Genomic DNA, 22,727 nt, shown 5'->3' with positions numbered 1-22,727 from the left:
TGTCTATTACTCAACTGTCGGTCGGCAACCAAACATTCCTCGGATATAGCTGACCTCATCATTAACAAGGACATTGATATAGCAGTCCTCACTGAAACATGGCTCACGGAATCCTCATCCCCTTCCATGGATCTCCTAGTACCACCCCAATACAACATTTTGAGACTTGATAGACCCATAAAGTTAGGAGGAGGTATAGCCTGCATTCACAGATCTGATATTGAGGTCAAACAAATCCTAACCGACCCTCTAGAATCCAGCGAATACCTAGGTCTTAATATAAGAACAACTAACAACCAAAGATGCAACCTGCACTCTTTTTACCATCCACCAGGAGACAGCGCAAAGTTTACAGAGGAGCTAATGGAGATCATAACGACCAACTCCAACGACGGCGCTAACAACATATTTCTTGGTGATTTCAACTTACATTGGGAGGACCACAACGACAAACTGGTCAAATCGCTGAAAGACTTCCTTGATGAACTGAACCTTACTCAACTATGCACACAACCCACTCACTCAAAAGGAGCGACGTTAGACTGGATTATCTCACGAAACAAAGAGACATCAATCCTCTCTATAACACCATGTGACTGGTCGGACCATCATGCCATAACATTCGTGATACCTATAATGGTAAAAGGCATGACCAGACAACCCCTCAAGACCAAAAAATGGGTTAGAGACACAAGAGATGCAAACTTAAAGCTACTAGTTGAAAGCTGTGAAAGAGACCTAAAACCTCATAACAACCTGCATAATGTGAACGAGCTGACCGACCACTACATAACAACGGTCGAAAATATTGTCAACAACACCATGCCCCTAAAACTGAAAAATATCTCGGAGAAGACAAAAAATCCATGGTTTAATGAATCACTAAATGAAGAAAGGCGCAAATTGAGAATGGCCGAAAGAAAATGGAGACAACACCCTTCATCCCCAGAGCTGACAGCACTCAGAAAAATTAGAGGCCAATATAACAAAAAGATCATCAACTCAAAACAAGAATTCATACGGTCAGAACTGGACAGTGCCAAAAACAGACCACGGAAACTCTTTGAAATCCTAAAGCAACAATCAAACAAACTAGCCAAATCAGTCCATGAGAACTCCAAAACACCTCTAAATTGTGAAGAATTTTCTACATTTTTCACAGAGAAGGCAAAATCGCTAGAAGTAGAGCTCAAAAACGCCGTGGCAAACCTTCCCATAGATCCAATGCCTACGAGAGATACGGCTGCGACAACGGAGAGTACCATGACAAAAAATGAGGCAAGGTGGGATACGTTCGAACTATATGACCAGCACAGTATCGCCAAAACGCTTTCCGAAATAAAGCCAAACAACCACTACCAAGACCCATTACCTGCAAAATGTGTAAAAGAAATCAATCACGTTTTGGTTCCAATATGGACTGAAATTATAAATGCTTCACTATCACAAGGGATCCTTCCTGACTGCCTGAAAACAGGTCAAGTTGCTCCCATAATCAAAAAACCCTCAGCAGATAGATCAGACCCAAACAACTTTCGCCCAGTGACCAACATCCCGCTACTGGCCAAACTAATTGAGAAATGCGTTCAGAACCAACTAAGCCGACACATCACCAAGTTCTCATTGCTTGATGAATGCCAATCAGGATTCAGAGCAGGGCACAGCACTGAAACAGCGATCCTCCATATTGTCGATGATGCTCTACAGGCACTTGACCAAAACAAAGCATGTCTACTGATTCTCCTAGATCTGTCCTCGGCCTTCGACACGGTAAACCACGAAGCTCTATTGACCAGGTTACGGGACAGGATGGGTCTGTCAGGAACCGTGCTGGAATGGTTTATCTCTTTTCTACAGAACAGGACACAGCGATTCCTGGTCAACCAGTCTATCTCACCTCCATGCCCTATTTCAATTGGAGTCCCTCAAGGATCATCATTATCCCCAGATCTGTTTAACCTTTACGTCGAACCGCTCACAGAAATTCTCCAAAAATCACAGATATCCTATCATATGTATGCAGACGACACGCAAATATACTTAAAGATCTCTTCACTAAAAGACATGGAGCTAATGAACGAGACTCTAAAAATGGCTCTACAATGGCTAACCACCAACCAGCTGAAGTTGAACGCTCACAAAACAGAGTTCCTACTAATCTCACCAGCTAGGAGCCATACGGAAATAAAGGAATGGACGAAAGTGGTGACTGCGCTAAACTGCACCCCAACACTAATCAAGTCAGCGAAATCGCTAGGAATCACTCTGGACGAGAATCTGGACATGAAAGCCCATATCAACTCAATGGCTAAAAATGCCCGGTTCCACCTGAACTACTTAAGAAAATTGAAACCATTCATCTCAGAAGCGGATCTCAAATTAGCAATCCAATCCTTAGTTATCTCGAGGATTGAATATGGCTGCACCACCTTAGCGGGACTACCAAAATTGTCCACAGCGCCATTGAAAGCATGCCTAAACGCTGCGGCAAGAATTATCACCGGATCAAGAAAATACGATCATATATCGCCACACTTGAAAGCTTTAAGCTGGCTACCCTATGAAGCGAGAATCCAAATGAAGATGGCATGTATCACCCATAAAGCGCTACACCACAACACCCCAAGATACCTAGCGAAGAAAATCCAGCTATCGGGAGGTAATCGACCAGCGAGGAGTACTGAGGAATTCCTACTACGGCCAGCCCTTTTCCACAAGAAAAAAACCTATGACAGAGCGTTCTCAGGAGCTGCCCCCAGAATATGGAACTCACTCCCTCCTAACATCAGGAAGATCCAAAATGTGGCATCATTTAAGCGAGAAGTGAAGAGCTTTCTGTTGAAGAAATACACTACCTAGAATAGAACATTCACGATCTTATAATGACCTAACTGTCAGACTTGCTTATACATTTTACTTAAGATAGAAGTACACCCACTATTGACTATCAACGCTAACTGCACACGTGATATTGTATATTTATCATCTACCTCATATTTGTTGTCCGTATAACTGTCGTATATATATGTCTTTCTCATATGCCTTCTATGTTAAGCGCTCTGATACCCACGGGTCTTGTTCGCGCTATACAAAACTTTATAATAAATAAATAAATAATAAATAAATGGACCAACATTGAAATACAAACATTGGCAAAGCAAATAGATCAGGCTTTCATGTAGTAAAGCTAGAAAACACTGGCATGCATAAATGCTTGGATGGCTGTAATTGTAACGGCGGTGATAATGGTTATGGTAGTAATGTTGGAGTTAATGGTGTTGGAAATTTGGTGTTGCTATTGGCAGGGTGGTGGGAAAGGTGATGGCATACACTTAAGTCCTTACAAAACTATTTGAAAAGGCCTGTTGCAGCTAAAAAAAACATTATTGCTTTCTGTATAAAATGCACGAAACACATGCAGCATTGAATCTGTGATGATTGAATGTATTTTTTTGAAATGTTATTTGTGATTTTGTAGGACAGTATTTAAGATACGCCATCAGTAACATGGACATAGTTTAACAATGTCAATATTATGTTATAGCTTATTGGCCATACAGAAACGTATGAAGGTAAGCCTGCGTGTATCTCCTGAGCACAGGGACATAGGAATAAACATCCAGACCACAGAGCATACAATGCACCAACAATATATCCGGTTACATAATATCTGGTACTTTATAAAGTTTAAGTGGGGTCCTGGGAATCGTGATCACTGATGGCTGAAAGATAAGCCCACAAGGGTGACCAAATATGTTTCGGGCGTAAAGTAAGAGGTAATGTAGTCTATCACATCATTGCAGTAGATTAGGTCTTCAACCCAGATTTTTTCGTTTGGGGAGGGGCTCTGGGGAGTGGTCCGCGACTCATGATCCCAGCGAATGGCCACCATCCTTTTTGCAAGGAGAAGTGCCAGTGCAGAAAATCTACATGTAGCTTTGATTAATTCTTTAGTATAGCCCAACAGGGCCTGGAGCAGGGAAGGAGACCATTAGATAGATAGCATGCGAGATAAGATTTCAAATATGGAAGTCCAACATGTACCTATTGAGGGTAAGACCTTACTGTATGGACGATTTCCCTAGGATGGTGACAATGAGAATTCTCCTGATCATCAATCAGACCCATAGCATGAAGCCTAATCGATGTATAGTGCACTCTCTGCATGAATTTAAAGTGAAGTAGCCTACGTCTACTGTTCAAAGAAACCTGTTGCATTTTAGACCCCAAATTCTCTAAATATCATCAGTTAAAGGTGTATTTTCCCCTCGTTTCTGATTGATGGATCAGAGATTGATTGTATACTTAATATGTAAAATAATTCCTCATGCAAGCAAGCCACACAAGATGGAATGACACAACAAACAGCCAATAATATGACGTGAGAGTGTAATACCGCTCTGAGTGGAGCCAAGTCCATTTGTATGTATCAATCATCAATAAAAAACTTTACTTCGGTTATTTTGCAAACCATAAAAGTACATATACAATATAAAATTCTTATCACACAAAAAGATGTAAACACCTATCGTGTAAGGTGCCAAAAGTGAAAAAATGTACTTTCTTCCACAGGATAAGGTCAGAACAGAGAATAAAAATATAAATAATACAAAATCACAGTGAGTCATTACTGGTCCAGACAATTTCTCAGTTTAACAGTTAGTTTTAAAAATTCCTTAATTTGGAGGATACTGTCACTATGCAAAAGTTGTAAATACATTAGTGCCGGTCTGATTTGTGTAAAATCAAGTTTTTTAAAAAGTGTTACCAGGTAGCGCTTGCGTGGGAATTCATAAACTTACATAAAAATATAAAATGCAGCATATCCTGCGGAGACTTTTCGTCGCAGCCGCAGGGCACTGCAAATTTATTAAAAATGTCTGTTTTTGGTCTGATCGGCAGATGATGGAAGAGGTTTAACCTGAACTTTTTCATGGGAGGTCAATGAGCCAGCCAGGTACGGTTCTATGGTTTCACAGGTTTTCAGCATGACAAATTTCCTCACGCTTTGTTTCTGAAGCTCCACATCCTCCCTCTGGATCCTCCTTTCCAGAAGGAAGGCCCGTTTAATGAGCTCCAGATCCCCTTTTACAATTTGGCTTAGGTAGTCAAACAGTTCTCGATGACCAAGACTAGCAAAGTTGGATTTCAGATATTTTAATCAAGGGGTACATATAGCCTTATCCTGACTCAAAAAGTCCCTCACAATCAAATGTGTTAGTGGTATATCCTGGGTCAACCACAGTTTTAGCCAACAAGTCAAGGGACGTAGAGAAAACAAGTCACTTAGATATTGCGTCCCTAACTCTTCATGTACAGCAAGATTGGGGGTGCCTACTGGGACACACAGGAGACGCTTCAGAAAGAAGTTTTCAGCAATCTGCAGGTGCTCACCACTAACATACCCCCAAATTTCACTCCCATAAATGGCAGTTGCCACTGACTTGCATTATACAATTTCAGCATAGCACAAATCGTTTTTTCCCCAAATTTGGCAGCAAAATTAAAAATGGAAGCATTAACCCTCGCAAGTTCTCCTTTCTTTTTTGCAAGGTGAGGTGCCCAATTAAGTTTGGTATAAAAAAGAACCCCAAGGTAAGAGAACGTTTTAGTTAAAGGGATTACAGTTTCATCAATTTTAAAGGTGAAAGTCCTTCTTGATTGCTGGCCTACTTGCATGACAAATGATTTTGAATTGTTAACCAAAAGATCTCTATCTGTCATGAACAATTTAAAAGCATTAAGGAGAGATTGGAGTCCCTTCTCAATTCTCGAGATTAAAACGCATCATCTGCGTACAGGAGTATAGGAATTCCCCGCCTACCGACTCTCGGGCAGTCTGCCGGGACATTCTGAAGCACGTTATCTAACTCATTAATGTAAAAATTAAAAAGGAAGGGGGCCAAGATACATCCTTGGCGAACACCCTTTCCAATGTTAAAATTATTCGTTACACTCAGATCTTGGGAGTATCTCACGTTAGCTCTGGTGTTATTATGCAGATCAGCCAAAAAACCAACCAAACCACTATCTACCCCCTTCACCCTCATGGACTGCCACAGCTTTCCCCTGTTAACACAGTCGAAGGCTGAGGACAAATCCATGAAGGCGAGATGGATGGTGCCCCTTTGCACTACAGTGTACTTACTTAAAATTAAAAAGAGATTCAGGCACTGAGTTGTTGTAGAGCGACCACTACAAAAGCCATACTGGGAAATGGACATAATGTTTTTTTCATCTGCCCATTCAGATAGTCTCTGCAATACCATTCTTCCTACAATTTTAACCGTAGAGTCTATTAATGAAATGGGTCTGTAACAATGTGGACTACCTTTGTCCCCCTTCTTGAAAACCGGGACAGTTGTAGAAACACCCCATGATTGCGGACAACCATCTTTCACAGCAGCATTAAAAACAGACTCTAATATAGGTGCCCAGAAGTTGGGCTCGGACTTAAATAAGTCCGGCAGGATCCCATCAGGCCCTGGGGCTTTCCCAGCTGTTAGTCCCACAATGCCCTTGATAACCTCACCTCTATTGAAACTAATCATTTCGCCACCACTGACAGAAGGGACAATATTATGAGACTCATCCAATGAGCAACAATACAATTTCTTAAAGTGTTCTTCCCAAACCTCCTTAGGTATGTGGCATTCTAGTCCGTCATCCTGCTCCTGGGCCAAAAAAGGTTTCCTCATCACTGCCTAGAATCTAGTGCTACACTGCAGAGTGGTAGGATCAAGAATCTCACTCCATGCCTCTTCCCTTAGGGATTCCTTGTGTCTGGCAATAATAGTTTTATAATTCTTCCGGCATAGCTGAACTTTTGCCTTTATTCTTGGTTTGGTAGCCAGTGCTAATCTTACATTTCTGGATGCTTTTGAGCATTCATGATTAAACCATTTAGGTCCCTTAATTTCCAACTTCTTTACAGGGGCTGACAACAGCTTTGAAACCTTAACCAATAGATTTTGAAAAGCACTAAGGACATTGTTTGGCTGTGCGCCTTCTTGCGTACAGACCATAATCTCATCTGCACAAGCGACTTTAATCTCTTTGTACAGCAGGTCTGGGGTGATCTTGGACCATCTTAATCGCCGTCTCCCATCTGTCGTACTCATTCTACCTGTAGCGTGTTTCAATCCTTCTTTGACTGACCATGAGCCCCTCATGTGTACAGTGAGTGGGTTGTGACCACTAAATTCACTGTCATCAATAATGAAGGAATCCACAAAGGACTGCATTGATGATGTTAAAAATACATAATCAATGAAGGTTCCCCTCCCGTGACCCTTAAAGGTCGGTGTCTCAAAAAGCATAGTAGGGTCCATCAGTGCCATTGTCGCCGTTAAGTCCAGATCATTAAGCATATCATTTAAATGTTCCCCCTCAATTGTGTGTTCTAGGTGAAAACCCTCGTACCGCGCACAGTGCAGATCCCTGATACATTTAAAGAGGGGATGAACATTAAAATCACCCATGATCAAAAGATTATGCGAACAGTCCTTCATTGCACTACTAATGAAAGCATTCAATGCTACTATCTGGCTAAGGGCTGGACAAAAATGAATAGCATTATAAAAATTAACCACGCCGGCCATACAGTTTTCCCCCAATAAAACTAGACCGATAATTCCAGTATTGCATGTTGAGACTCTACGTACTTTGCAGGATAATGCAACAGAAATGAACGTGACCATTCCCCCCTTGGGTCTGCCCCTATTAGCTGCTTTTGCAGGGACATAAAAAGCCTTGTACCCTTCGAGAAAATGGTTGCATTCAATAGACCAGGTCTCCTGCAGGCAGATGATTTGATACTGCTTAATATACCTGATCCAGTTACAATCCTCCATCTTAATGCCCAGGCCCGCAATGTTCCATGAGATTACATTGTACTGCCTCGTTTTTACGCGAATTGTCTCTGTACATCCCACTTCCTCCAATCTGTCATTTCCCTGACCCACAGATTCCTCACGTCAATCAAATGACTCAAGACCTGAAAGTGTGTCAAATCTATTCTGTGTTGCAATATTAAACCCATTCCCACACTGGTTACCAACATTGTACAAATATGCTCCATTAGGGGTCGGTGGATGAATAGGGATAAATGGTCTTAATGACCCAGGATTCAGTGGGGCTTTAATCAAGTGGGTATAGAAGTATCCAAGTGGGCGTACACATATACTATTCATAGAATAAACTAAAGAAGCCGCTCTTAATAGGACTGTAGCAACATGTTGGGGATGTTTGAAGTTAACAATTATGCAGTCTCCATTTGTTGTCTTTCTGAATGTTCCAATCCATTTCACCCTCCTTGTTGACAATACTTGGTCAGCAAATGTAACTGGAAACCCACAGTTTTTGTTCAACCATGATACTGTTCTATTTTTTAATGAATCATGGGATTCCTCATAGGACTGAAGAGGATAACACTCAGTGGGGGGAACATTTGTAAGAACAACCACATATGGTGCGCAATCAGGAGGAAGGTTAGCATGGCGGCTCTTCTTTGCATACATAGGAGCCGGCGTACCCTCCGGGTCTACTGTGGCCTTTTTATTCTGAGTGATTGGAGGGGTAAACTCAAGTGGGGCTGGCTCAGATACAGATATTAACTGGCTGGTTTGCTGTAAGTTCACTCTACCAGCTCCCTGCCCATCAGCAACTGGTCTCTTTTCCACCGCTTTTGATCTTCCTGCAGCGGCTGAGGCCAGGTGTGTTGCTAACAACCCACCCAGTCTCTCGACTTCTAGGGCCACGGTATCTAATTTGGAAATCAGGGGTTTCATCAGCTCTACAATTTTTGCCTCTATCTTTACTTCTATCGTATGGATTAGAAGGATAAATTGCTCCGAATTTATATTTATATTCGTACCATCCAGACTTGTACCTTCCTGAGAATCAATTATAACTGCAACACCATTTGGGGCTGAATGGCCTTTTTCTACTCTTTTTTTGCTGTTCTGTCCTCCACGTTTAGTTTGTGCCTTTCTGCATAATCTCACTGGCCTTGGGGAGGGTGGTGGCTCTTCTGCTGTATCATTAATTATATCAGGTAAGTCTTCATTCGGTTCGACATGAACCTGTGCTTCAGCCATTATGATACCCCCATTGCCCCGATCCAGGAGATCAGTTACAGCCAGATCCACCAGTGGGAAAGACAGCTCTTCATGTAAATCAGGGTGATTCCCTCAACCTAATGAGGCCCTACGCTCGGTGTTAATTTGGGTCACCTTTTTTACCAAGTAATTGTCCATGGTTCCTAGGCCAGAAGCAGTTTTGTTTGTCTTGGCCATAGACATAGTCCAAACTTGCCTATATCCCACAAAGCTATTCAAGTAATAGAAATGAATATTCACAAGCACGTTACACTAATAACAGTTCAGTGGGTCTCACTTAGGTTATAGGTCCTTAGATACAGCGCCAAGGTCCATGTTCTGGCCTCTGAGGGCCACAGAGGGCCCGCCCTTTGCCCGGGCTTCGCCAGGCGTCCCGCGAGGAGGGGCAGAGCGCTGTTTAAAGGTGCCTCCTGGCGCTTGCAGTGCGTGTCAGAGCAGCGCCGCCGCTGAGGCAGCCGGGAGTTGTAGTCCCGGGGTGGCGGCGCAATCCCAGCAGGTTGTGACTCCTGGCGGTGGCGGCAACACTGGAGGGCTTCCTCGCCTCGCCCCTCAACTCCGGTAAGTTTCCCCCAGCTCCGCCGGGCAGAGCGCTGTTTAAAGGCGCCTCCTGGCACTTGCGGTGCGTGTCAGAGCAGCGCCGCCGCTGAGGCAGCCGGGAGTTGTAGTCCCGGGGCGGCGGCGCAATCCCAGCAGGTTGTGACTCCTGGCGGTGGCGGCAACACTGGAGGGCTTCCTCGCCTCGCCCCTCAACTCCGGTAAGTTTCCCCCAGCTCCGCCGGGCAGAGCGCTGTTTAAAGGCGCCTCCTGGCACTTGCGGTGCGTGTCAGAGCAGCGCCGTCGCTGAGGCAGCCGGGAGTTGTAGTCCCGGGGCGGCGGCGCAATCCCAGCAGGTTGTGACTCCTGGCGGTGGCGGCAACACTGGAGGGCTTCCTCGCCTCGCCCCTCAGCTCCGGTAAGTGTCCATTTGTATGTATAGTTTTAAAAAATGAATAACAATGTGGCTTTCACACATCCACACTGTCTAGAATTCTTGCAAGGGTACTTTTCTGATTGTCACTCTTTAGAGGTCACTGCATTTGTATATGCTGTTTTCATATGCGGGATAAACAATTATAGAGTATTTCAGTGGAAAAGTGAATATTATATATATTATAAAGTAAAATGCCAGTACGTTTCTGAGTTGTGCTAAGAGTTCTGAAATTAACTGCTTGATTCTTAGATATTGAACATAAGGAGGTGCACCAAACAAAACACATTTAGTCTGTTGTAATTTCTTTAATTTCTTCTTTTATTTCAAAATCGGTAATCGGTTATAAAAACAGCCTACGCGTTTCGTTCCCCATAAACACAAGCTTTTGGAACTTCATCAGGGCTTATGTGGCAGAATGAGAATTTGCTGTATGGTTTTGGTTCGGAATAACGGTATGCCTTGTAGAGAGGCGCTCCAATTGTTGCAGTATGCCACCTTCTATAGCAGAATGCCAATATGCTGTCAGGTAGAGGTTTGGAAACGAGGTATTCCTTGTAAAGGAGATGTGCTCCAACTGTTAAAGTTTGCCACCATGATAAGCGGCTCAGCCTTCCTTCTGTGATGCCAAGGCTAAGCTGCTTATCATGGTGGCAAACTTCAACAGTTGGAACACATCTCCTCTACAAGGAATACCTTGTTTCCAAACCACTACCTGACAGCATATTGGCATTCCGCTATAAAAGGTGGAATACTGTGTCAATTGGAGCACCTCTCTACTACAAGAAATTCCATTATTCCGATCCAAAACATTACGGCAAATTTGCATTCTGCCACATAAGCCCTGATAAAGTTCCAAAAGCTTGTGTTTTTGGGGAACAAAACGTGTTGGCTGTTTTCATGAATGATTACCGATTTAGAAATAAAGGAAGAAATTAAAGAATTGACAATGGACTAAATGTGTTTTGTTCAGTGCACCTCCTTATGTTCAATTTGCTTTGGGAATCTAACCAGTGGCACCAAAAGGTGACAGGTGCTGGACTACTGTGCACAACCATTTTAATACAGCAGAAGTGATATAGTGAGGTGCTGACCAATAGGTCTGTCACTTTGTATCGTTTTCGGTTTTTGATTCTTAGATATGTTTATTTTAAATGTTCTAAATGTACATGTTAATGCCTAGAAAAAAGAAAAAGAACTTGCAGCAAGAAATACAAATTGCAGCCATAAAGTAGAGCCATCCCTGGAGAGAAAGACGGATATGCTCTTTAGAAAACAACAATTTCGAACAGGTAAACAAGAAGTCATGACTGCTGACAGATTTATTGTTACATATATTCTCACTTCCATTGCTTAAAATAATTATTTGGCTATGTCTTTAGGGGTTTTGTCCTTTAGAAATGAGAAAGATGTGCGAACTGGGAAACGTTTCTCCATTGCTTAGTTTTTTAACATTCCACATACTGTCCTACTTTTTCAATTTGAGAGGTTCGTTGTGGAGGCATGCTATTAGAAGTAAGGTTATCGCTGAGGGTGTTGGACGTGGCCTTTTCTGCCGAGTGACCCCCAAACGTTTTGTACTCACCCCTCCTGTTTTCTGCACCTGCTTTTGCTGGCTTTTATAACTCTGCACACTTTACTAATGTTAATCAGTGCTGAAGTGCTTGTGCTCTCTTCTTTACACATGGTAAAATTGGTTCCCAATTGGCACATTTATTTACTTATAAGTCCCTAGTAAAGTTGTACTACATGTACCCAGGGCCAGTAAATTAAACGCTACTTTTTATTTGTATTTGTATTTTTAAAAAAAAATCAGTTTTATTCATTTTCGAAACATAAAAGGAAAGTACAGTCGACAATATATCATGGTTTAAATACACCTTTCCATACAAAGCAAATGTGGCATATAGAATTGAGTACATAACATGTAAGTCCAGCATATAAGTATAGTGGGAGTAATCATATGCATGACAGGTACTGTTGTATTTATGCAAGCAGCATTTCAAACTTTCATAACAAAAGGTTTGGCGTGCCAACTGGAGAAAAGGGGGATGTAGGAGATTTTTTTCAGTGGGGTACAGCGAGATTCATCATCCAAGGTATTGTTGACAAGAAAAGGGTAGTAGCAACGCGGGCGGGATCTACCAGCAAGAAACGAGTGATGCAGCATGGAATACATATGTGGAGAGGGGTGTGGGTGACTGTGGATAGTGGCAGCTGTCAAGCATTTGGTGGGTCTCTATGGAGAGAGGTCAACATTGCCAGTGAGCTGGACAAACTGCTAGAAAAGAGTGGCCCATTAAGGGGAAACAGGTTGTTTGTGAAGGCCTTACATTTCCTCATAGAGGAGGGCATCACTTACAGACAGCTCCAAACCAGGCCGCCACTGCGGGGGCTGTTGGGGAGCGCCAATGCAAGGTGAGGGTATGTTTGGCAAGGAGAATCGCTAGGGATGTGAAACAAGAGCATATTTTGCGGTGTTTGCTGTGAAATACCAAGTGAGCATGCCTCCCGTGTGTGGATTTCGGGGGGGCTCCGTGACTTGACGTAAGATATTGTGTACCTTCTCCCAGACTTGGTATGGGGCTGGGCAGGACCAAATCATGTGCTGTAAATGTGCACCAGGAGCCTGGCATCTGTGACAGCTGTCATCTGCTTGGGGGAAGAACCAGTTTATTTGGGCCTGGGTGAGGTATGTGTGTTGTAACATAAACAATTGCATATTTTTAAAGCAAGAGTTATGGCACACTTGTCGCAGGAATTGCAAGGCTATTTCCTTCTCCTTATCATGTAGCGCACGCCCATACTCCGTCTCATACCTATGCCGGGGAGCGTTTAGGGGAAGCATAGTTAACTTGTGTATAGCTTTATACATCCAGGTAATAAGATGATAGCCGGGACCCATCATAGAAATAGTCTGTAATGCAGGGTGTGTTGTGGGTTCTGCCTCGGTGGCATTCCACACGGTTTGGTTTGTGTGGGTGAGCCTACGGTGAAAGAGGAATTTCCCTGAGGGTAAATCCTAGTTTGTTACTAGCTAATCAAATGAGAGAAATTGACCGTTGAGGTAAAGATCTCCTGCTGTGTGGATTGAGAATCCTGTCCAGGGGGTTAGGTCGAGTCTTGTATATGACATGGGATATTTAGGAAGTCCAACCAGGGGCAGTGCAGGAACATACACTGGTAATTTGGGGGACATGTGGTGTATGCCTGTTATGCAGGTGCGGGCCACAGCCACCTGTTTGGGTGGCAAGGTGGGGGGTACTGTTTTAGGAAGTAGAAGGCGATGAGACGCTGGGGATGACATCATGCAATCCAAGTTGCAGGCCTTCCCAACATATCACCAAGCAGTCCACCATGATAGCCACTGCAATTGTGCCATGAGATAATACGCCACAAAGGACAGGGCACCAAACCCTCCTCGGTCCATCAGGAGCTGTATCTTGCGAAGTGTCACTTGATGTTGTCTGTTGCCCAGATAAGATCTCCCTACAAGGAGTCAAGTTCTTGGAAAAAGGTGTGGGGTGGGACCACAGGGAGGTTAGTAAAGTGATAAACGTAGGTGAGGCAGTATGATAATTTGTGCCACGTTAATTTTCCCTATCGGGGAGCACCAGAAGTACATTTGTGTCTTGATGCCCTGTAGTGCTACCCGAATGTTCCCATCAAATATGTCGAAAGGATTTTGGTAGAGACAAACCCCTAAATAGTGAGTGGCTGTACCCTGCCAGCATTGAGGGGGAGTGCCCAAGTGTATGGATCGAGGTTGTTGGTCAGTGTGGAGGGGATGCATTGCTGATTCATCCCAATTTACCCAAAATCCAGCCGCTGTTGCATACTCATTGAGTATATCGTGAAGCAGAGTAAGGTCTGAAGTGATATCTTTTGAATAGATGAGGAGATCGTATGTGTACTGAGACACTATGTGTGTCCTGTCCTTCAGGGGTATCCCCCAGTCAGTGACCTTGCGTCATAAGCAGATGGCTATGGGCTCCTTTGCAAGGGTGAGGAGCAATGGGGAAAGGGGACAGTGTTATATTGCTATTTATATTTTCATTATTTATTCTTATTTCCTTTACTTTGTTCCTTCCCCTTTAAGTATGATTTATACTTCGGGAGGGCTTCCGTTATCTCGGTATTCAGGTGGCCTCGGTGGACCCACAATTGCTGGCCCGGAATATCGATCGGATAATCAAGTCCCGGCTTGGGCGGCATGGGAGGCGGATCTTGGCACTCCAGTGGAACAGGGGCAGCGGAAGCGAATAGGGTCTCTCACGCGTAAGGTGTCGAGCAATGCGCGATTCAAATTGATACACTTTAACTTCCTGCACCGTACCTACCTAACCCTGATCTCGTTGAGGTGTTTTTCTGGAGACAGGGGAGACAGTTGCCCCAGATGTAGTGCAGAGGGGGCGGGCTTCCTACATTTAGCTTGGGACTGTCCGTTGATTAAGAGCTTTTGGGTGGGCGTGGTAGATCACATAGTTACCACTACAGGCCTTCAGATTGCAATGAATCCCTTGCATTGCTTACTGGCGTTAGTCCCCAAGCCCAAGAAACAGAAACTCGCCTATAAACTATTGCAACTGATGTTGGTGCTTGCCAGGCGCAGGGTGGCAATTACTTGGATGGGACAGAGGGCCCCGGAGGTGCCCACATGGCTTAGAGATGTGAGAGAGTGGTCCCTAGCCGAAAAAACACATATGCAGCTCACCCGGAGGAATGAGAAACTGCAGGAGGACTTACTTGCCTGGCGAAGCATGTGTATCTCGGGACTTGCAGAGAGAGGGCAGTCTTCCCAGAGCGAGTCTGATGGGGCAAGTGACGAATTGTTCTCGCCACAGGGGTCGGGATCTGATGGAGAGGGTGTGGGGGGTTTCCTAGTGTTTATTTATTGCGGGGAGTTGTGTGAGGCCTGGTTGCTTCCTCTCGATGTTATTTATTTTCCTGCTATTCTGTTATTCCTTATGTGTTAGAATATATCCACGTAACCTGGGCTTCATCCTGGACTCCTCCCTCTCGATGACCAGACAAGTCAACGCTGTCTCATCATCATGCTTCAACACCCTACGCATGCTCCCAAATATCTTCCGGTGCATCCCCACCGAAACCAGGAAGACGGTCACCCAGGCACTCGTCACCAGCCGCCTGGACTACGGAAACACCCTCTACGCTGGAATCACAGCCAAACTTCAGAAAAGACTCCAACGCATCCAGAACGCCTCTGCACGACTCAATCTGGACATCCCCCGACACAGCCACATCTCCGGCCACCTGAGAGACCTGGACTGGCTCCCCGTCAGCAAGAGGATCACGTTCAGACTCCTCACCCACGCACACAAGGCCCTCCACGACCTGGGCCCCAAGTACCTCAACAACCGCCTGACCTTCTACACTCGCACCCGCCAGCTACGATCAACCAGCCTCGCCCTCGCCGCCGTTCCACGCATACGCAGAGCCACCACCGGAGGAAGATCCTTCTCCTACCTGGCGGCCAAGACCTGGAACTCCCTCCCCATCCACCTCCGGCTAACCCAGGACCATCTCTCCTTCAGGAAGCAACTCAAGACCTGGCTTTTCGAGCAGTAACGTACCCCCCTCCCCCCAGCGCCTTGAGACCCCTACGGGTGAGTAGCGCGCTATACAAATGTTATGATTGATATCCAGGTGAAGCCTATATCCACAAGTGCCATAATGAGAAGGTTTATTTGTGTACATGTGTTGTAACGATGCCAACTAAGGGGGGGGTTCTTCCTTTTGTAACTGTTAAAAATAAAAATCTGAAAAAAAAAGATTAAAAAAAAAAGTATGTTGTATACTTATGACTGTGGCACATGCCTTCCAGTTTGCCTTGATTCTTAACCCCTTCGACGCTCATGACGAGCTCAGCTCGTCATGAGTTACGCCTCTCGTACGCTCATCACGAGCTGAGCTCGTCATGAACCGCGGGTTTTAGAAAAACTCAGCGAACGGCGGTAAAACGCTTAGCGCCCATGAGGTTAATAGAATGTGAATCCTGCAATTCTGCAACTGGACCTGATGACAGCAGGACTGTGCCTTCTGGATTAAATCTTACTTTGTACTACTTTTGGTTTTTGGACCTTTATTATCCTGAATTTTACACTGGCGACGAGGGAAAACTGTACCTGCTACTTTTCAAGGCACAGGAGCAGTACAATAACATTTTATGCCATTTAAGGAAAAAGAAGACTGCTTTCTACTTGGATATTTGCATTTGGAGCTATTGTTATTTCTACTGCTACTCGGTTATTTACAACCGTGATTTCCACAATTTTTCATCTTTTTCTGACATTCATCTATGGATTTTCAACAGATTCATTGAATCAACCTACTGCATCTTTCAAAGACACTGCCGTTGGAGTTCCGCTTCTGCAGACGTTCCTCGGGCTACCCTGGTTTAATCTGAGCGTCATTGGAACAAGCATTGTCAAGCGATACTCCGTGTCCGTGTCCTTCTCAACTACAAGGATTCGTCATGACGTCACGTATTTCATCATCGCGCCACGTAACGTAGCGTAGCGCCATTTTGAATCGGGTTAAATGATGCCCATTAATTTCACCATTTTTGGCAAGGATTGGAAGGAGTGAAGTATACGGAAGTTCAATTTATATTAAATTCAACGTCGATGCGCACGACTGCGCATTCCTTGTCAGATATTTTAAGAATATTATAATCACTTAAGCGCCGATGCACACGGCATAGGAGGTACTTTGTTGTGCAAAAAATTACTTCAAGCATCATTTGGCTAATACATCTTCCTGTTTGTTTAACAACATTTACGTTGATGCTATTTACCCCAAGATATTGAAACCTTGATTCATATATTTTAATTGTTATTTTTCAAGAGTTTTCAAAATAATTTTTATCAAATTCATTGTATTGTTTTCTCACCATTCATATTAATATGAGTTGTGACATTTACGGGGGGTAGGTTTTATTCTGTTTTACAAAATTATTATTATCTACCATACAATTTGAACCCCCAACAAAGTTTTTACAGTGTAAAGGTGAGCCTCTCATTCCTTGGAAAAGATGGAAGGAGTTGTTTATAACTTACATTAAAGCTATAGATGGTGAGAGAATGGTTAATGAAAGGAAAATAAATATTCTCCTACATTGTTTGGGGTCGGAGGGACAAGCTGTTTTTAGAGCTTTGCCTCTAGTTCAAGGAGATTTAAGTGTTTATGATGAAGCACTTTTGCGTATGGAAACAAGATTTAAACCTACAACCAGTTTGGCTCTCAATAGGTACAAGTTTTATACACGTGCACAAAGAGAGTCAGAGTCATTTGACGACTTTTTAACGACTCTAAGGTCTCTTGTTGTCTCGTGTGAATTTGGCGATGTGGCTGATGAAATGATTAGGGAAAAGATAATTGTGAATGTTAAGAATAAAAAGACACAAGAACAATTGTAGTTTTTAGGTAATCCTAATTTACATGACAGTATTGCTACCGCAAAAGCCATTGAACAGTCTGAAAAGTGGATGAAAACCATTGAGGATGTAAATGCCAACGGTGACAAGGGCAATAAGTGCATTGATGAAGTTTGTGCCATGAACAGTTCCACAAAGGCTAGTAGTACGAACAAAAGTTTTGATAAGAATATAGTATGCTTTAGATGTGGTAGTTTCAACCATGTGGCTTCTTTTAAATTTTGTCCAGCGATAGGGAAAGAATGTACTAGGTGTGGGAGAATAGGACATTTCTCCAAAGCATGTAGAGATGATAGGAAAAAGAAATTAAATAAGGGAAAAATCTATACTAAGAATGGTGAAGACTCTTGTGTGCGTTGTACTCATTTTGCTGATACAGAATGCTCTGAGGAGAAGGGAATGGTAGTTTCTGTTATAAATCATTGTGCTCTAGAAGGTGAAATACTTAATTCTCCTAAATGTATTGTACAATTTTTAGAAAAAGATTTGGAACTTATGGTAGATTCTGGATCTCCGTGGACTATTATCACAGAGATTTACTTTAATGAAAAATTCTGTGATAAAATTTCCATCAAAGATTTATGTCCTCCAGACATTGCTGCTCAAGGTTTTGAAGGGTCTTCCATTGATTTTATAGGTTTAGTTGCCTCAGAAGTAACATTCAAAGAGAGGACTGCTTATATAAAACTTTATGTTTTCAAAAAAAGGTGTGAATGTGTTGGGTTGGAGACCAATGGAAACTGGGTATTATTTTAAACCCTCGGAACGAAGAACCCGTCATGGTTGTTGAGGATAAAGAAGTAGTTAACCTTATTGAGGATGAGTTTCCTGATTTTTTTCTGAAAATTTAGGAAAACTTAAAGGTTCCACTTATTTGATAAAACTCAAACAAAGGTGTGTCCCCTGTTAAACAAAAACTTAGACATTTTCTTATTAATGTAATGGAGGAATTAAGTAAAGCTTTACAAGAAATGTTAGATGGCGGAGTGATAGAAGAGATGGAGTCTTCGGAATGGGTTTCTCCGATTGTTTTGGCACTGAAAGCTGATAAATCTTTGAGATTATGTATTGATCCGAGAGCTCTCAATGCTAACATATTAGTAGATTACCTAATATAAACGAAGTAGTTAGCATGTTAGGTGGTGCCACAATTTTCTCTACTCTTGATCTTCGATCTGCATATCATCAGAATGAGCTGTCTAAAGAGTCACGCCACATGACAGCATTTATTACACCCCAAGGTCTGTACCAATTCAAAAGAATGCCTTTTCGATTGGCATCTGCAGCTTCTGTTTTCCAGAGATCCATGTGTCATCTTTTTAGAAATATGAAATTGTATGTGAAATGTTTTCAAGATGATATTTTAATATTTTCTTCGGATAAAGAGACACACATGGAATGTTTGTAATGTCTTGAAAGAGCATGGGTTGGCCTTAAAAAAGAAAAAGTGCAAGTTGTTCCAAGATTCAGTGGAGTATTTGGGGCATACATTGTCTAAAGATGGTGTTGTACCCACAAAAAGTCATATTGAGGCGATTTTAAAAGCTCCTGCACTGGTCTGCAAAGACAAGCTTCTTTCCTTCTTGGGATTATGCGAATATTACAGCAAATTTATAATGGACTTCACTTCTAAAATGGAAGCTCTGAGAGAATTGACAAGGAAGAATAAGGAGTTTGTTTAGGGAGAAATACAACAGAGAGCTTGTGACAATATCATGAAAGAAATGATTGCTGCTCCCACCTTAAAACCTTTTTGTATGAGCAAGACCTGTATTCTCACGGTTGATGCAAGTCTTTATGGTTTAGGTTGTGTTTTGTCCCAACATGCTCGGAATGAAGAGTGGAATGTGGCATTTGCATCCCGAACACTTAATATGACAGAAAGACGTTATGCCGTCATTGAAAGAGAGTATGTGTGTGGAGTGTTGAGCATTTCCGTAATTATATATGGGGTGGACGTTTTGTTTTGAGAACAGACCACAAACCTTTGCTTTCAATTTTATCTCCTGGAGGGGGACAGAATGCTACTGCTCGCATTGCCAGGCGGTTGTCCCGGTTGCCAGAATATAGCTTTTCAGTGGAATATGTACCGGGGAAAGTTGACGTGACTACTGATTGTCTCTCTAGGCTTCCTTGTGAAGTAGGTGAAGAGTGTGAAGTTGAAGAAATTGTTGCTAGTGTCAGTGAAATACTATCTGGAAGTTTCAGGTCAATATCAGAGGAGATGTGGAAAAAGGCAATGCAAATGATGCAATTTTGTCTAATGTTATAAATTATACTAGGTTGGGATGGCCTGCTAAGTCTGAAATTTCAGTTGAACTATCTCCTTACTGGAATGTTTCTGATGAGCTTGTTGTTGAAGGTGATTTAATTTTCCATAAGGGATAATGTATTCCCCCTGTGTCCCTTTGTGATCATATTTTAAGTGTAAGTTACGAAACTCATTTAGGAATGTTTTCCATAAAAAGATTGATGAGGAATGTTTTCTGGTGGCCAAGTTTGGACAGGTTTGTTGACAGAGTTGTGAGAGAATGTTCAGAGTGTGTGAGTAGTGAACAGATGCTTAAATGTAATCCTGCTCCCCTCATACCAGTCCGTTGGCCAAAATTTCCATGGCAAAAGGTAGGTTTTGATATTGCTGGTCCATTAAATTTTTACCTCAGGATTGTAGATTTGCTCTTGTTATGGTTGATTACCACTCCAAATGGCCAGAGGTGAAGTTGGTACCTCATGCTAATTCTGAGACGGTCATTCCAATTCTTAAAGACATTTTTGCTCATGAGGGTTATCCTGAGGTTCTCATTACTGACAATGGTGTGCAGATGAAATCATGTGAGTTGTATGATTTCCTTAAATTCCTGAGCATTCGTCACATCACTACTGCATTGTATGAACCGCAAGGTAATGGCCAGGTGGAGAGATACAATAGAGTTCTGAAACAAGATATTTTGTGGGCGCAGAATTTTGGATCATTGTGGAAGGATACGTTGAGGGAGAAGTTGTGGTTGTACAGGATAACTCCTCAATCTACTACTGAGGTTTGTCCTTTCTGTTTACTTAAAGGAAGAGAGCCTGTTTTGAAATTGTGTCCTTGGTGGTTTAAAAAGGCTGTGAAGAACCAAAGATCATTAATTGATAAAGAGGTAGTAGAGTAGATAAGAGCAAGTAAGCAAATGTGGGTATGATCTTCGCATGAAAGTGAAAGAGCCTAGTTTTGTAGTAGGTGAATGGGTCAGGATACGTAAACCTGGTATTTTACTCAAGGGAGAAGCGAAGTTTGGAAGACCAATGAAAATTATAAGAATTAATCATAACAGTATTGCTACACAAGATGGTAAAGTGTGGAAAGCCAAACGTGTAGCAAAATGTGTCAACGTGTAATATTCTGTTACAATTGTAACGTTCCTATTTTGTGTGCCTCTTCTTAAGGGGAGAGATGTGTTATATTGCTATTTATATTTTCATTATTTATTCTTATTTCCTTTACTTTGTTCCTTCCTCTTTAAGTATGTTGTATACTTATCACTGTGGCACATGCCTTCCAGTTCGCTTTGATTCTTAATAGAATGTGAATCCTGCCATTCTGCAACTGGACGTGATGACAGCAGTACTGTGCCTTCTGGATTAAATCTTACTTTGCACTACTTTTGGTTATTGGACCTTTATTATACTGAATTTTACAGACAGCCCTGTCTCTTCCTACTCACTGGGAACGAGGCAGAGACAAGGCGACCCAAGCGGACCTGGGAAGTTGGATTGGTGAAAAGGAGCCAAGTGTATGCAAGAAGCTGGGAACCTACACCAAATTAGATCAAGACCTTGAATGAATGTCAACGAATTAAACACCTTCTCCAAGTCTGATATCAGACAAGCCACTCGCGGGTAACGTCCTCTAACTCAGTCTTGTATGTTAATCAACCAGCAAGGCTGCGTCCTGGAACAAATCCATTCCGGTTTATATAAATGAGATATGTGAGGGGGAGTGGCCAACAAGATGGCCGAATAAGGCATACTTTTCGGCGCTCCTGCTGGAGACAGGTAGATCCGCCGGCATCCTGCGATGCTACCCTAGCATCGACCCCACAGTTGTTGCCTTGACCAGGGGCTGCTCCCTGACGTGGTTAAGACCGAGAAGCAACTTCATTATATTGTGGAACAGTAGATATCGCACAGACACCAGGGAGGCGAAGTCGCCATCTTGGGCGGACACAGACAGCTTCGAGCTGAGGAACGAAGCGTTGCATCGGCTGTTAGAGACCCTACCTGGCGCTGTAGTGGTGGCGAACCGCAAGACAGTTGACCCCTGCTCTCGATTGCGGACGCAAACTTCCTTGTTCGGGAACCCGCTCCCTGCGGACCATGACGAGGGTGGAGCCCTCATCCAACACCATGCTTCCTGGATAGGGCACACGGCTGGACCTGCAGCGTTGAGGACACAGTAGAGGCCAAAACGAGACAGCCGACTCAGGGAGGCCAAGGACTACTTGCAGCAAGGAGGGGTGCGCTGCAACGGAGGACGGGTTCCCTGGCATACCGGACTGGCTTCCCCTCTGGTCTCGGCCACGGCCTGGGGGCCTGGAGAGTTTGGTGCATGCCACAGAAACTGGAGGCAGCTGGCTACCAGCTTGAGTGTCATCCGGGCCCTGCTTCTGAACTATGCGACAAATGGGCCTGAGCTAGTGAGAGCCCGATGAGTGCTTGGAGCCTACTAAGATTACAAGAGACTGGGACCAGGCCTGTCTCAGAGTGAGGGGGCGCAGTAATACAAGGCTGCCCACCGGGACATAGATACACAGGAATAGCTTGGAGCTGGTGACGGGAATACTGGAAAGCGGCGCAGAGGTGATTATCTCGACTGTTGGTTGACCCGTCTCTCAGCCGGAAAATTACCATAGTTAAGCATTGCCCCACAAACCACCGTAGGATAGTGCCTGGACGTTAGATTTTTGATCTCCCAGTAGGTGGAAGATCCGCCAGGGAAGCAGAGACAAGATTGCCTCCAGGGATGGCCGGCTACTCGTCTGACCCCTCTGAGGGGTGACCGGGCGGAGTGTACCTGATTCGGCCGGACCCCTCAGAATCTAATATCATAGGGGAGGGGGTCTCCTATCCGCGGACAGGACGGGGGTCTGGATTTCCCCAGGGGTGGCTCCCCGCTGGCCGAGGCAATAGGAGAGGAAGCAG

At 43.5% G+C, this 22,727-nt stretch overlaps 1 protein-coding gene and 1 long non-coding RNA gene across 4 annotated transcripts in view; one reads left to right on the top strand and one right to left on the bottom strand.

Annotated features, from left to right (window-relative positions):
* Window positions 1-22,727, top strand: part of LOC144762824 (lebercilin-like) — a 2,038,162-nt gene that overhangs the window by 1,477,996 nt on the left and 537,439 nt on the right. For both annotated transcript variants that reach the window (XM_078648105.1, XM_078648106.1), the window contains one exon: window positions 11,270-11,378. In XM_078648105.1, coding sequence (XP_078504231.1) covers window positions 11,270-11,378 — 109 coding nt within the window. The remainder of the gene's footprint in view (window positions 1-11,269; window positions 11,379-22,727) is intronic.
* Window positions 1-22,727, bottom strand: part of LOC144762825 (uncharacterized) — a 159,631-nt gene that overhangs the window by 113,644 nt on the left and 23,260 nt on the right. The gene's annotated exons all lie outside the window — the stretch shown is intronic.

This window comes from Lissotriton helveticus, chromosome 6 (assembly GCF_964261635.1).
Source record: "Lissotriton helveticus chromosome 6, aLisHel1.1, whole genome shotgun sequence".
Lineage (NCBI taxonomy): Eukaryota > Metazoa > Chordata > Amphibia > Caudata > Salamandridae > Lissotriton > Lissotriton helveticus.
This window is presented reverse-complemented; position numbering and strand designations above follow the sequence as displayed.